Source organism: Mizuhopecten yessoensis, unplaced genomic scaffold (genome assembly GCF_002113885.1).
Source record: "Mizuhopecten yessoensis strain PY_sf001 unplaced genomic scaffold, ASM211388v2 scaffold11185, whole genome shotgun sequence".
Classification (NCBI taxonomy): domain Eukaryota; kingdom Metazoa; phylum Mollusca; class Bivalvia; order Pectinida; family Pectinidae; genus Mizuhopecten; species Mizuhopecten yessoensis.
Genome location: NW_018408922.1, coordinates 999,167 through 1,015,632, shown reverse-complemented (window position 1 = coordinate 1,015,632; position 16,466 = coordinate 999,167). Strand labels below are relative to the sequence as shown.

Sequence of the window (16,466 nt, the reverse complement as noted above, 5' to 3'; positions counted from 1 at the left end):
CCCCCCCCACCAACCAACAAAAACCACTATCGTAATCTGCTAATATTGTATTGAATATGGCAATTTATCATATTTATTAATCAAACACATAAACACCCTGACACTTTAACTATAAAATATACATGCTCCAAGTCAGTAAGCGTTACATTAGTGCATTTCACAATTATTTTATGTTTTTTAGCAAAAAAAAGGTCCAAAAAATGTTTCGCCTCGCGGTCTACGCTCCCTCTTTCAAATATCCTAGAAACGCCCCTGACTAGAACCAGGCAGAAATCAGTAATCTCCAAAGTTTGTGTTATAATCCGGATGGAAATTATATGTCACCGTCAACGTTGCCTCTCAGGTCAGTTTGTTGGGCTGTTCATGTCTATATACAGATCTAGAGAACCCTCTGTCTCACTCCACTCGGCTACTTAAAAAAATCACACCAACACAAACGTACTATTTTTTGCCGCTAGCTCGCCGAATGGACGTAGGGCAATGGACGTTTAATCAATATACAACGTTATATACCACTATACATATATACATTTCAAAAACGTTTCAAAAACATGAGATTGACGACTAAAATGTACCCATGATAATGCGGGCTAAACAATGCTCCATGTGTGCGTCAAAAAAAATGTATATCTCCAAGTCTGACTGCGAAAAAACCCGATATAAACCCCCGGTCATCGAAATCAACCTGCACGCCCAGGAAAAACCGGAGATAGTCCCCGGAAACCTGTATCCAAAACCGGGAATAACTATTACTTCCCTGCAAGCCCGATTTCTGCGAGGCGACAGTTGGACCACTGTCTTACTCTGTCCTAAAAGGATCCGTCATGTCCTACCATAATCTGAGTTATGTTAACAACTGACAAAAAATAAAACACGAAATAACACGAATACAACTGTGATTATCGTAAACAAAAAGCCTGTTATGGACTTTACGCAAATTTGCATTCCATATCAAACAAAAAATAATTGGTTTTAAAAAAATGCGCATAACAGCGCAACAACGCCAAATACCACAAAAAAACTAGAGAAAAGTGTTTGTGCCATTGGAAAAGTTTAAGCGAACTATATACGTCCTGCTGGGGCGACTAGAAATGACACCAGGACCAGGTACACGTCACAGCACGCGACCGCTCGTGCAGAAAGCTAGCCCTAGTGCCGCACGAGACAAATTATTCCCGCTATACTGCGAACCGAGGGAATATTTATCTCTAGCTTTCCATGTAAAGTTTTCAAGAGTGCTTCATAACGTGCTGTTAATCATATATACATCGGTCGCACTGCGAGTGAACTTTGCAATCTGAAGAAAACATGTTTAGTTGGCGAGGTAAAAATACCGTATATGTTCTAACAGTAAGGATTATTAGGTTCATACCAGCACAACAGAAAGAAAGTTTCGTTTTGTTTGAATGACATATATCAAGGTATACTTAACCAGTTTATAACATTTGTTTTTTAATCAGATAATTTTGTCACAGAAATCATTAGATCTCTTTAAGGGTATATTTCTGTTCAAAACCCGTTTGTTTTCAATTCATGATATATCATAAAACTTCCGTAATTGGTCTTGGTTTTTTTTGTAAACATCGGGCAAACCACACTCATGCGTTCATCTGACGTCGCATATTAATTTAGCCCGAATGAAATACAATCATTCGCGCAAAAATCACACGCAATCGGACTCGTCAGATTACACTGGGTTCACGCAAGCGATTGCCAATTTTTCATTTTGAGAACAAAAAAAAATAGGGTTAAATTTGAGAAAAATGGCTTTAGGCTATTTATTGGTATTAAGAAAGTCAGTTATTTTGTGACTCTCTGTTGAAAATTGAGCCACGTTTAGATACATAAATATAATACAATTATAACTAACGTTATAAGTGTATCGGAGGTGTTTATGAAGCAGATATTTCGTAAATACGGGAAGTATTAAAACGGCCCCATTCAAAATTCATTTTACTTGTTCAAGTTCAAGTGGTGATGACTACATAAGTTTTGCCTGTTTTGGTGCAGTGAACAATGGAATACCAGGAAATATTTCGTGTTTGTACAAAAATAAATGTACGTTTGGCAGACAAATGATAAATAAACACTTGAAACTAATTGAGTATATCCGACATAAGGGCATTCAGTTTAGTTTGGTAACCAATCGTGCTATATTCTAACAATTTTTCTTCGAAATTACAATTCAAGTCAAAACTTTAAGTACAAGAAATTATCCTTATTCAGTTTAAGAAGGCTAAATAAGAAATAAAAACAAATCACATTCCTCAATCATGAACTTCCTCAGAAATAGAGGAGGAAAGCTGGTGTCTCCGAAAGTACTGTTAAAATCCTAGAATGTATGACTGTCATGAATGATCTGAGGGACATTAAATTTATTCTTTTCATGGTAAACAATGATATGTCATATGTAGAGGGTTGTGTGGCAAAGAACCTTTTCATCCAGATGGCCAGTTGATACTCCCATTTATTAACAAAATAAAGTGAGTTTTCGCCATGGTCTAGTGTATCCTCCATATTTTAACCTGTAATGTTAGCATTACATTATACATAGGATACACAAAAGGTGATCAGGGCAAAAAGAAAAGACTCATTCACCTCTGTGAGAATGAGATAGGGGAATCTCAACCGTAGGGGGGAAATTCTTCAGTTGCAAAAACATTGCAAAATTGCAAAATTGGGAATCTCAACCCTCGTGGAGAGATTTTCCTATCTCATCCTCAGGAAGAGAGAGTCTCTATTAATTGCTTTCATGTACCTGCCAAGGATAAATAAAATCCCCTCGGGGAAAGATTTCTTAGTTACCAAACTCTCGGCAAATCATCGTCTTTGGCAACTTTAGAATCCCCCCCCCCCCCCCCCTCGGGTTGGGATTCTCCTTTCTCACACCAAGGGGGTGAACTTTTCTATACAAAATAAAAATATAAAAAAATCTGGTAACCTCAGATGGAAAAGGCCTTTGTCTATACAAGATGAAAGTTTGACAGGAACCGGAATAAACCTCTAAAATTATAATCTCCGAAATGCAAAAAAATAATATGAATATATATCCCTCTGATATGGAGTCTAGTTAAAGTTGACAGCAACAATATACCCACGTGACCTACGTTGAAAATAATCATCATGTAGCCATGTACACGTTCTCAGCTATTTGTGCATACACACGTGATAGGTATTTTATTATTCAGGAGGCCATTTCATCCATATGTTTGATAGATTTTTTGTTTGATTGTATTTTTTGCTTGATTGGTTTTTTTTTGTTTGATTGGTCTTTTTTTGTTTGATTGCTTGATTTTAAAAACTGGTTTCTCCTGCTAAGAGCCGATTTTTTTAATGACAAAAAGTGTGTACGATAAACACTGTTATATGTAAAAGAAAATAATAATTCCTGATTTTATCTTACATCCTGAATCGTATTAATGACCTAAGCTGTTAATAGGACATTAAACAAAATCCAACAACCAAGCAAAGAAAGTATTAGAGAAATACAGTTTTCCTGCTAAACTACGCCACTCAGCTGGTTGATAAACATACGTCAAGCACTAGCGTTATAACACACTGCGTGTATATGTACATCATAATTCAAAGTGGATTGACTGACGAAAATAGATAACATGTATATAAATATTACAATCCCCAAGACCAAACCCGAAGGTCAGTTCCTACAGCCAAACTCTGTGTACATGGTATATTGTATTTTCAAAATTTTTACTTAACTATATATTGTTGGTTTCCCCAGGAAATTGTGTATTAACCAACCGGTACAGAGGTAAACACATGTTATAACTTTACAAGTTTAAATTTCCATTCAGTCTACAATAAATGCCCGACAATAAAGAAGGGTACAACATATCGTTTCTCTTCCAAAGTTAAAAAATAACGTAAGTCATACAATTATGTTTAGACTGACGACTACAAATCAGCAATGTCATTTATGTGTTCTCGTTTTAGAGACGGAAATTTTATTTCAAGAACCAATTTGAAAAACAAATGTCCACAAGCATAACAAAGGTAATATCGGAGGTTATTGTATACAATTGTTTTGTGGGGGTTTTCTGCGAGTCATGTAACTAAAAAAATGGTACTTTGGACAAACCTGTGTCAGTTATTACTATTGATAAATAAATTATAATAAATGAATCATTCATCTTTAATTAACGTCGTGTAAATTGTCACCAACAACTCTGTAGAGCTTTTATTACGAGGACGCTAAGGGAACAAATGATGTCTCTCCTTTTTATATTGCATTCCTTAATTTCTTTATATTTTTCAAAGGGTAACAAGTTATGTTGTTCATTCGTTGAATTTAAAAAGGCCTTTGATACGGTGTGGCGAGCAGGCTTGTGGAGAAAATTACAAAAATAGTAACATTACGGGCAAAATATTTAAAGTCCTTTATAATTTATATCAAAATACCAAATCATGCGTAATTAATGGTAATGATACATCCGACTTTTTCATGTGCAATGTCGGTGTAAAACAAGGAGAAAACTTATCGCCAATTTTGTTTTCCCTCTTTCTTAACGATTTAGAGGATTTCCTCAATCAACGTAATGTTTCTTGTTTGAATGAAGTGTATGCTCTTAGTGATCAAAATTTAGGTTTGTACTTAAAATTGTTTATTACATTATATGCTGATGATACAGTGCTTTTATCAGAAACACCAGATGGCCTACAGAACGCATTGAATGAATTCCAAAATTATTGTAATATATGGAAATTAACAGTTAATACCCAAAAAACTAAAGTTTTGATTTTTGAAAAAAGTAAAAGGGGCCATCACTTTACGTAAAATAATGAGATTTTAGAAATACAAGATTCGTACACATATCTTGGAATAATATTAAACTACAATGGTGTTTTTACAAAAGCCAAAAGTAAACTAACAGAGCAAGCAAAAAAAGCTTTATATGCATTGTATATTAAGATTAGAAATATTTCCATTCCTGTAGATCTTCAACTGAAATTATTTGATGCACTTGTGTCACCTATTTTATTATATGGATGTGAAATCTGGGGCTATGAAAATACAAAAAGTATCGAAAAAATACANAGACAATCGCAACATTGAGCAATACATCCCTGTAACAATCAAATCATCGTGTGAAATGTCAGAATTGATTTGTCATTGTGGAGTATGCTTTCTGACAGGTCAAGTGTTTACATCGCTCGTTTTACCTCAACCATTATATCTCCCGACAGCTCATGGATGATAGCAGCTGTCACAACAATGACACACAGTTATACAATAGTCCACTCTATAATTGGGGAGACGACGTAATACTCGCTTACGAGTAACCTCCCTTTGAACAATCAATTTGGTTTGTTGCATTTTATTGAGAATATAGTTCGTTGAATATCTCTTCATTTGTTTATTTGTTTTGAATAATGTTATAAATACAAAGATACACGTGTATTTCAAAATGATATGAAAACTCTTTCTTTATCTCAAAAATTGATTCTTGTTCAAATACTGTTATGTTTTTTTTATGTGTTTTTACGTCTTTAATGACATTTAGTGTTATAAGGACCTCAACCTTAATAAAACCAAACCAAACAGATTGTTAGTTTAATTAACAACAACAACAGAAACAAAAATACAGACGCTTTATGAATGCCGTAGGGATTTTTAAACTTTGTGCGATTTACGAGTGAAGTTATTCATAAGAATTAATTATAATTTATCACAACCTAGTTCGTAGGTCGTCTCAAAGCAGTTCACAGATTAATATCCGTGGTCATACAGCCGGTGCTGCCATTGCGGCGTTTACAGCTAGCAACCTATAATTTAAGCACTGCTCAACCACGTACTCATTTAAAGCTGGAACAAGAGGAGTGAATTATCTTGCTCAAAGTTACAACACAGTGCCGTGCCGTGACTCGATGCCGCAACCGTTCGGTCACGAACCCGGCGTCCTACATGTACCTCTAGAGTGCCATGCTTCAATGTACCCGACGGTATGTACATATGTGTTGATTGTATTTTTGATTTGGAAATTAATTGAAACAATCATTAAATTTCTACCAATCAGAGACCGGTTTACAGCGTTGATATTGTCCAATCACAAAACAGTGTCTGCAGTGATATTGGTAGTACCATTATCACCTACATGTACGTGCAAAATTTAATTGGAATCACACAATATCCATATAATTATAACTACGGATAATAAATTGTGAACCGCTTTAAGACGACCTACGAATAGGTTGTGATAAAGCGGTACATAAGAACCTCGAAGGAATATTATTATTATTATTATCATCCAAACTTCGTCCGCACAGAAGCCAGTTTATGACGGCCATTCTGCCCTATCCGAAACCAGAGGCCACATCAGTGTTCACAGTACCACTAGTGTTTAACTATATATCAAGTGTGATTGAAAATGTCAATATCTAACTTTTAAAATGTTTACTGTGGTGGTCATTTTGTCGAAAACTGCCCCTGTAGTCGCAAGTGTTGCTTTGGAAAGCATTTGCATTGTTATAATACCGTTACACACTAATTTGGAGCAAAATCATAAAAAGAAGGGACTACTGGCATCACCTTGGCGTACACCCATAAATTAATTATTTCATTTAATTTACAGGCCACGGCGGCCATGTTTGATGACCAGTCGTTCGGGGGACTTATTAACCCATACTGTACACCGTGAAGCTTAACTTATCCCTACGCGAACACAAGGGGACAAATTAAAAAGAAAAGTCGACATAAGATCATGATAATCATTAGAGGCGCAAAAACCATCAGGAAAAAATTTTGAAACCACCCCCTACTCCGCGCTTCGCGCTTCGTATGCTTCCACATATAATACTCATAGTCCTGGTTACGTCCCTGGTGTGAAATGTCAGAATTGATTTGTCATTGTGGAGTAAGCTTTCTGACAGGTCAAGTGTTTACATCGCTCGTTTTACCTCAACCATCATATCTCCCGACAGCTCATGGATGATAGTAGCTGTCACAACCATGACACACAGTTATACAATAGTCCACTCTATAATTGGGGAGACGACGTAATAGTCGCTTACGAGTAACCTCCCTTTGAACAACCAATTTGGTTTACACATAATAAATGATGAGGTATGTTGCATTTTATTGAGTATATAGTTCGTTGAATATCTCTTCATTTGTTTATTTGTTTTGAATAATGTTATAAATACAAAGATACATGTGTATTTCAGAATGATATGAAAACTCTTTCTTTATCTCAAAAATTGATTCTTATTCAAATACTGTTATGTCTTTTAATGTGTTTTTACGTCTTTAATGACATTTATTGTTAGAAGGACCTCAACCTTAATAAAACCAAACCAAACAGATTGTTAGTTTAATTAACAACAACAGAAACAAAAACACAGACGCTGAATGCTGTAGGGATTTTTAAACTTTGTGCGATTTACGAGTGAAGTTATTCATAAGAATTAATTATAATAATTCGATGTTCTAATATCTCGCTTTATCACAACCTAGTTCGTAGGTCGTCTCACAGCAGTTCACAGATTAGTATCCGTGGTTAAAGAGCCTTTGCAACCAGCCAATCATACAGCCGGTGCTGCCATTGCGGCGTTTACAGCTAGCATCCTATAATTTAAGCACTGCTCAACCACGGACTCATTTAAAGCTGGAACCATCAGGAAAAAATATCATAAACCTCAAACAAAACAATGAATAAAGCAGCGGAGGCGAAAATAAGGTGCTCTGCTCTGGAAGGTCAAATATCTCTTTTACCTTATTTGGCGAAAACCGCGAAGTCTGACATCAACATAACAGGTAGAAAAACACACAGGTCTCCAACAATCACAGAATAGAAAATACGGCTATGATATTTTGACCGAAGAGTAAGATGCTTATTTTTTGGTGCTTTTATTCTGCAAAATCTTGGTGAAGACGAGCGCGCTATCCACTGCGCTACTTGATCCACCATATAAGTTACGCACAAAAACAAATATCTACTTTAGCTTTGACTGGAAGAAAAATGGCGTCATTGATGCAAAAAAATATATTGTGAATACATTTTTATTAATCATCTATGATACAAAAAAATCTACATACGGGAAACCGGCCACCCCTGATATTTTTAAGGATCACTTTCAATAAAAAAATATATCTGAGAACTCCTTATATCTCATTTGAGTTCCAGAATTTCAAAAAAAAATAGAAATTATAATTTATTATTTCTGAGGATATTTTTTGGATACTTATCTACAGTCTGATCTCATTTCACTGTCACATGGTCACCTCGCTGCAGAAATGTATCGATGCATTTTTATATCACCACCATCCCCTTTCCGTCTTTATTAGAAGCAAATCAGCCTATCTACAGAGCTACTGTAAGATAAATAAACTCTGATATGATTCCCCAAGAGCCTGCTTGGAGTTTTCAGGATGAAAGTGTTCGATTACAAATACAGTACTTCGTCAGGGTATTCTCCTGGATACGCTTAAATCTACTCTAACGACAGTAATGGTTTAGTACGATGACATTAATTCAAAAAGTTCTAAAATTCAATTTGTTTATTTCGCTTGTTTTACGAAAAACAAGTTGTTTATGAATGAAAATTAATACTTTTGTAAGCCCGTATAGCAGTACTTAGTGGGCCTCAATAAGGAAGGAAATATGTGGACCCGAGGGAAAACCCACACAGGCGGGCAGGTGACCCCATACATTTGTCACGTCCAATCAGGGCATCGAATCCTGGCCGTCTAGATAATACACTATACAGCACGCCAACCAACCATTCATATATATATACGTTTACTAAAAAATGACCACTGTTTCTAAGATTGATGGATTTTGCAACTTAAATCCTGATGCATGTTGGTGCACATTTGATGCACGGAAACACTTTCTCGGACATGCGTTTTAGGCTCTGATTCTGGAGAAGTTCCTGATGTCCCTACTTTGTTTATGTTTCTTAGGTGTCTGTTGTTGTGTTTTGTATCGACTTCAAAACTCTCAAAAAAGAACACTTCAAACTTCTTTTATTTTAAGTTAAATTATTAGAGAAAAAAATACAGGATAAAATGTTTCGTATAAAAACCAGCTTGGTTGGTTGGTTTGTTTTAAAGGATTTCACGTCCTATTAACAGCAAAGGTCATTTAACGAGATGCATCCATGTGTGTATGTGTGTATGCGTGCGGAGGCAGTTTATGTCGGTGTATTTGCCTCCTTATGATAGCGCTGGTCTCACTGAAATGCCATACAGAAGGCACCCAGCAAAACATTCCCATCGGTCTCATTATACTGAGAACGGGTTTACCAGTTATTGCCATTACTTTTAATGCTGCACGTTAATCATGGAATAACAACTACCATTTTTAAAGACTCTGGTATGTCCTGGCCTGGGGACAAAACCCATTGCATTCCTCACCTGGGTGCAGCAGATTTATTTTGGTCCCTTTTGTGTCCGAATAGGAGAGAGCTTAAATCAAATCCCCAATTCTGCAGGGGGTAAAACTTAATTATATCGGATACATAAGTGTAATAGAGCCATTATTTAAATTGTCTTGGTGAGGCAACGTTGATTGGCTGGTTCCGTGGAAATGGTGTTTATACGCGTAGGAACGACCTGCTTTAGTTTTTACTACAAAGCGTAAAATAACGACTTTGTTCAAAAGCTTAAAAACCAAACATTCCTCCGAATCTTATAATGCAAATCATTGGTCATCGTTACATTCAGTGTTTATAACAAAAACAAAGTGAGTGATACTTAACACAAGAATATATTGAAAATCCACCCAAACACAAATGTAACATAAAACAATAAGCTGTCACGATCGTCGACAAGCACGTGTAACACAATCTAAACGCTGCAAAGACAAAGAATCTCAAACGTTGTCTACGTGGAAATATTCCTGTTGGAAAATGAAGAATCACCATTAGGCCTAACACATACAAGATCAGGGACTCATCCGCAGAGGGCAAAGTGAACCAGAGGCTCGCAAAAATGATATACATTCATATTGCACTCGTCCATTTCACGAAGGTCTCGCTCGGCTGAATCCCTCGTGACATATGTCCATACGCACAATACACTCCTGCAATCAACGACGTCAGCTGATTTAACCAATTTATTTGTATTAAGTATGTACTCCTACATTTAGATTTTCAATTGCAAACTGATATGGGTTTCGAACAGGAGCACATGCAATTAAAGGCGAACAAGTGTGTTCTTCCCGAATAAAAGATCAATATCACCGCACAATAAACAAATAATGTTTACATTCATGACCGGTAAATTTAGATAAAACAAAATGGAGTTGCGATTGACAACTCCATATCTTTTCCTATTTTGTAATGTGCTGCTTTTTCACCACTGTTTTAACATGTATGCTTTTTTACTTATCGCATCTTTCACATGAATGTGATGTCTTCAGGTTACACGTGAATTGCCATACGAATTGAAATAAGTTGGTTAATTTGTTATCAGCCCATGTGCCGTTCAGTTAGCAAGTTAGAAAAACATTGTTACATATACAACCTAGGCCATCACCCTTTCTATGGGTCTGGTCAAGTCTGCAAGTCGTTCTAGGGTCTTTTTGCCGTTGATGTTATTATAAAAGGTTGGGAGAATCGTCTTTCGTGCAGGGCGGGGATTGAGAAAGGGGTATACATGTACATGCTGTTGCAATTGTACAAACTGGATATCATAAGAGGCCACTCATGTGCCCTAGTCCCCGTTCTGTTTATCATATTATGCATCGGTCGCACTGCGAGTGAACTTTGCAATCTGAAGAAAACATGTTTAGTTGGCGAGGTAAAATACCGTATGTGTTCTAACAGTAAGGATTATTAGGTTCATACCAGCGCAACAGAGAGAAAGTTTCGTTTTGTTTGAATAACATATATCAAGGTATACTTAACTAGTTTATAACATTTGTTTTTTAATCAGATACATTTGACACAGAAATCACTACTTTATCTATATCAATGAATACAGTGTATACGTTTTAAAAGACCATCCCTGTTGAGGTGGTGGCAAATATTTTAGTTAACACATGATGTACATTTGTATTCCAATACATTATTCACATAACTTATTATTTATATCAAAAGATACACTCGTTTTGATTACATTAGGCCGGGAATCTTTTGTCATATTTGACAACTTATGTATGTGTGATTAGCATTTTGGTATAACAAAGAAAAATTTAAATCAGGATAACAAAGCATTTGACGGATATGGCAATCTGATACCCTGTCTAATTACAAATATCGCCAAGTTATCTATACAATTTGAAAATGTTATTGTGATTTTCCAGGACGAATGTTTAATTCTATATATTCAGTTAAGTATTTATTGTTCTCGTATTCGAAACTGTAAGCGCAGTGTGCAACATAATCCTGATATTTCCGCAATTTAAATCTCCCCTTAGCTGTCCACTTCGACAGAAATTATCGATATACAGTATATATATAATGTAGTCATGTTTTCTAGTTTGGAATGTTGTCAAGCCGATAAGGAAATAGATCCTTATCAAGTTTTGTTAATGTCCCTTATCTCACAATGTACAGTACTTTCAGCGAAGGCCAATTCAAGTGTTTAAATAAAAACGATAGAACATCAACGCTTTTCCCGTTTTGCTGTATTGAGTCATTTCCTGATGCAATTTCAGTTCGACGTGTTTTTCGCTAAATTGAAACAATTCACAACAACACACGTCATCACATCATAATATACTTTTATTGGTTGTTTGGATTTGAAAGGAAATTTTATTGTACAAGAAATATTTTAATTTGAATTGATGTCTTTCTCAATGTTTACTTTTGATAATCGAATTAAGAATATATTCCGTATATATCTGTTCCAATTTCCATATAAGATTACGTATCATTATGAAAAATCCGTTTGCGAAAAAAATAGCAATCTTTAATACTTGTACTGTTAGAAATTAATGTGAGATATTAATGTGAGATATTAATGGAATTCTATTCAGTACTGTACTGTACTACAATAGGCACGATATTCTAGTGGTAGGACGCCGGGCTCGTGACCGAAGGGTTGCAGGTTCGAGTCACGTCACGGCACAGTGTTGTATCTTTAAGCAAGATACTTAACTCTTCTTTGCTCCAGTCTACTCAGCTTTATAATGAGTACGTAGTTGGGCAGTGCTAGAATTGTTGAATGCTAGCTGTGAGCGCCGCAATGGCAGCACCGGTTGTATCCTCCCCTGGGAGTTGAGAATGATATTGGCTGCTTGCAAAGGCCCTATAACCACGGATAATAATTTGTGAACCGCTTTGAGACGAACCCCGAACTATGTTGTGATAAAGTGGTATATAAGAACCTCGAATTATTATTAATATTATAAATATTATGTTTAATTTCTGTACATCTTTCATAAATCAATGTTAACAGTTGTAATACGCTCTCACATACCTACACACGCGTCTCTAACATAGCTGTGTAACTTTCTGATGGAATAGTAACATGATAATTCCAGGTGTTAACAAAACCTCTATTTGAACTAAAAAAGGGCGTTTTTGGTTTCATCGACAACAACCGCCATATAATACTAGGCCGTATCCATGTAATGTCACGTCCCAAAGGTAAGGACACGAAAGAGACAATGGACCCCTTAAGGAACATAATTGAGCGTTATCCAAAGTTTGGACCTTCGTGTGGCACAAGAAAATACAATATTTATTAATGATATCTTAATGGCGACTATAAACCTTGCCTATGTTCTTAACATCTTCTATCATCTTTAGAACCTTGTGTTGTAAGTTTGGCCGTCGCCAAGCGATATCTACATGTATCAGGAAAATCATGATAATCACAGCAAGCTCTTGAATCCTGCGATATATAACCACATTTGTAAGGATGTTACTATCAAGGTCAGACAAGTTAACGATCCAAAAATCGAAATGGTCACGTTTATCGTGCAGCTGAGAAATAATCCTTATTATCTTGGTAAAGATGTAAGTATAGATTGAAGAAGGCGGCTGTTGAAGAAGGCGGCTGTTGAAGGCGGCTGTTGAAGAAGTATCAGTAGTGTTCTTTATATCAAGTTCAGAAGTGTATTAACGATAGATTATTGTTATTTAGCAGCATATTGTTGCTTTATCTGACAATGAAATAAAAAATATAACAAGGTTTTTGCTAGCAGTCTATATAATCTTGTTAATTAATTTAGCCGCATTCATAAACATATAAAAAGCTGCCAAAAGAGGGGCAAAGTGTTTTCCCATTGAAATGCATACAGTCTGCTGGGAATACTTGTCACCGAAAACAGCAAAGATAGTGTTACCTTCCTCCTGACTGACTTCATCTTCGTAGTCAAACAAGGTGGTGTCAACATTCGTTCCCAACTTCATTTTTTTTCGTGTAGATACATAAAATTGAACAATAACAGCACATATGAGTATTCATTATTACCACTGATAACCGTAGTAGACCTCCTTGTATAACACCAGGTTAGAAAACATGCAAAGTCTTAACAAAATTTAAGATATATATTAAACATTGTCAACTTGCCTATGTATAGTTACAATACTGTAGTAGTCTATATGTTATATATTTTTAAAAAACTTCCATATATATATATATTGTCTACAGAATCGTTTTTATGTTATAAAATACTTTTTGAGCATGCCAAACATAACCTATGAACAATTTCACATTATCATGAAGATTGGATTATCGATGAAAATTATGGAAAATACCGATAGATTTTCTGTTTTTGTATCTGTTCTGTTTTTGTATCAGATACAAAACAGTTTATTTTATTACGCATATTTTAAAGAAATGTGCAGCAATAATACCTCATAAATATGTACTTTGCTAAAGTAATTTTTCCTCTGGTTTACTTAAGGTTGAGATTGTGTTACAGGTTTTGTTTGGTTTTATTTGTTTAACGTCCTAACGACAGCTAAGATCATTCCAGGACGTGCCTCCATGTGTGTTGTACATGCATGCATATGTGTATGTGTGCCGGAGACAGGGTATGTTGGTATATTTGCCTCCCTGTGATAACACAGATCTGATGTAGACTTTATAGTGCTATCTCACTGTAATACCATGCCGAATGCATTCAGAACAGCATCCCGCCCGGTCTCATTATACTGACTACGGATGAACCAGTTGGTGCCATTTCCCAAAATGCTGAACGTTAAGCAGGGAATAACAACGACCATTTTAAGGACTTTGGTATGTCCCGGCTTGGGGATATAACCCATTGCCTTCCTGACCTAGTTGAACGCTCAACATTATCGAAGTCAAAAGTGAGGTATTGCCAAGCATGGCGCTAGAGAAAAAAGGCAGTCAGAAGTAGAGAGAAATATAAAGATCCCAAACATTGCAATAGGTGCAGCAGATTAATTTTTGTCGCTTTTGTGTCCCCAAGGCATAAAAACAAATCCCCAAATCAGCAGGAGTTCCCGCAATAGTCGCCTCTTAAGATGCAGTGGGTAACAGCAGGTTTATTGTTTTATCAATCTCCGACCTGCAGGGATGTTGTGTTATAGACAAAGATATGCAGATAAATAAAAAGGAATAAACAATCTTGATAACAAAACTAATATACACTTGATTATTATTTTATTTTGTCTTTAGCCCATACATAAAACAAAATATGAAGGACAATTACATTATTATATATCTTTTACTATAAACAAATAAAGCAAGGAAAAATATACTTGTCTGACTCCTCAAACAAAAAATTCTTTTAGCACTTTTGATTCTTGTGACCTTGAACGGAGGTCAATGTCACTAACGTTTACAAAACATTTATCCATTCACACGAACAACTAGCTTGTCAAAAGAAGCACAAGTTAAAGGAAAAGTGGAAAGAAAGTGATGGTTTTCTTTTTTAAAATTAAAGGTAATATACATGTACATTGTATGAAAAATTTATCGGTTGTCATTTTTTGGGAATTCCTGATGTTGAATGATATTATTGGTAGCCAACTTTTAAGCAAGTATGAAACATAGACTTGTTTTATAACTATGCATATTAACGTGAATTCTCTCATTAGTAATGAAATTTCATATACTTTTCTACCTAACTCTCAATAAAAAGAACAATTCTCTGTTGAAACAACATTCGGTATCAAAATAACAGTTGGAATATGTTGCAAATGATGATGATATAACTTTATAGTAATTTTCTCATTTAAATGTTCGGGTAGAGATTCATTACCGTGCCTTTAACACCCACACTGGTGAAAGTCAATGAGGTCCCATTTGGCAACAAATGAATTCTGAAACTAACGGTTCCTGATTTAAGCTTCCTATACCAATACTTTTTTGGAATTTATCTTGTTTTGAAATTCCAAGCGGGGGCCGACGCTAATGTAAATCGCCATAGGCGTTGCCCCTACCTTAAGAAGTTTGGACTTCACCGTAGAGATACATCGCTGTACGTAATTCATTTGTATGAGTGTATCAACCACTTATGCTGTTTTATATTAACACTGACTTGCTGAGCTATCCTTAAAATAACACTTCCTGGTAGATCACTATTCGTTCTGTGTATGCGGTCGCTCTATTTGAATGAAAACTATAAAGAAAAGAATTGTTCATTCCAGTACTACCATTCGGAATGACTCGACGTACATTTATTCTCGGTGGTGTTGTACTCTACATCATCTGCTCAAACCTTCTACTGATTGTCGAGTTGTCGGGTAAGTTTTACATTCTGTCAGAGTGGTCTTTGTGACCCTTTCCTTATTATATGTATGTCGATAAAGGTTTTTTTTAATGAAATATTTCATTCAATGCATAACCTTAAATCCTGACATCAGACATGTTTATACCAGGTGTATATATTTGCTAATTACATGTGTGCCATTTGGAATGTACAATAGTTTTCGTTTGAATAAACACGTATACCAACCAACTATTTGCAAAAGAGTATCTCCCTTTGCAACGTTGAATGCCTGTGAATGCAATGATAGATCTGTGTAAATATGCCCCCTAAAATTCAGATACTCTTACTATATTTCCAATGATTTTCAAACTTACCTTTTAATTAAATTAAGTGTCGGCCCAATGTCATCCTAAGCAAAAAAAAGAAAATATAACATGGCGAAGCGACCAGAGGTTATCCTTCCAAAGTATCTTGCTTTCAACAGTTTTATGATTTAAAAAGGCCTTAAGGATGTACTCTTCTGAGTTTTCAATCAGTCTCGTTTTGATCATTTGTAACAGGTTTTTGTAATATTTAAAATGCTGTGATCAATTTAAATAGCAAACATGCAGCTGAAAAATGTGCCAAAAAATTAGATGCCTAATGTTTGTTGAAATTTTAAACAAGAATTTTTAGAAATGATCAATTTGGCGGCTAGTTTGAAAACATGTATTTCATGCGCTTCACGAAAGACCAAATATTCACCTTTTTGACACTAGGTTGATCACTGAAATCGTCATTGAGTCGCCATTTTTTATTGTAGCAAGATAAATTTTGCTCATCAATATGATGAAAATAATATGCATCTAAGTGGAAAAATATGCATGATTGGTATTT

The 16,466-nt window shown here is 35.5% G+C and overlaps 1 protein-coding gene across 3 annotated transcripts in view; it reads left to right on the top strand.

Annotated features, from left to right (window-relative positions):
• Positions 1–15,471: 15,471 nt before the first annotated feature.
• The window catches only part of LOC110440618 (receptor-type tyrosine-protein phosphatase mu-like), a 34,629-nt gene continuing 33,634 nt past the window's right edge, over positions 15,472–16,466 (top strand). For all 3 annotated transcript variants that reach the window (XM_021483777.1, XM_021483778.1, XM_021483776.1), the window contains exon 1: positions 15,472–15,624. In XM_021483777.1, the coding sequence (XP_021339452.1) occupies positions 15,543–15,624 (82 nt within the window). In that variant the 5' untranslated portion in view covers positions 15,472–15,542. The remainder of the gene's footprint in view (positions 15,625–16,466) is intronic.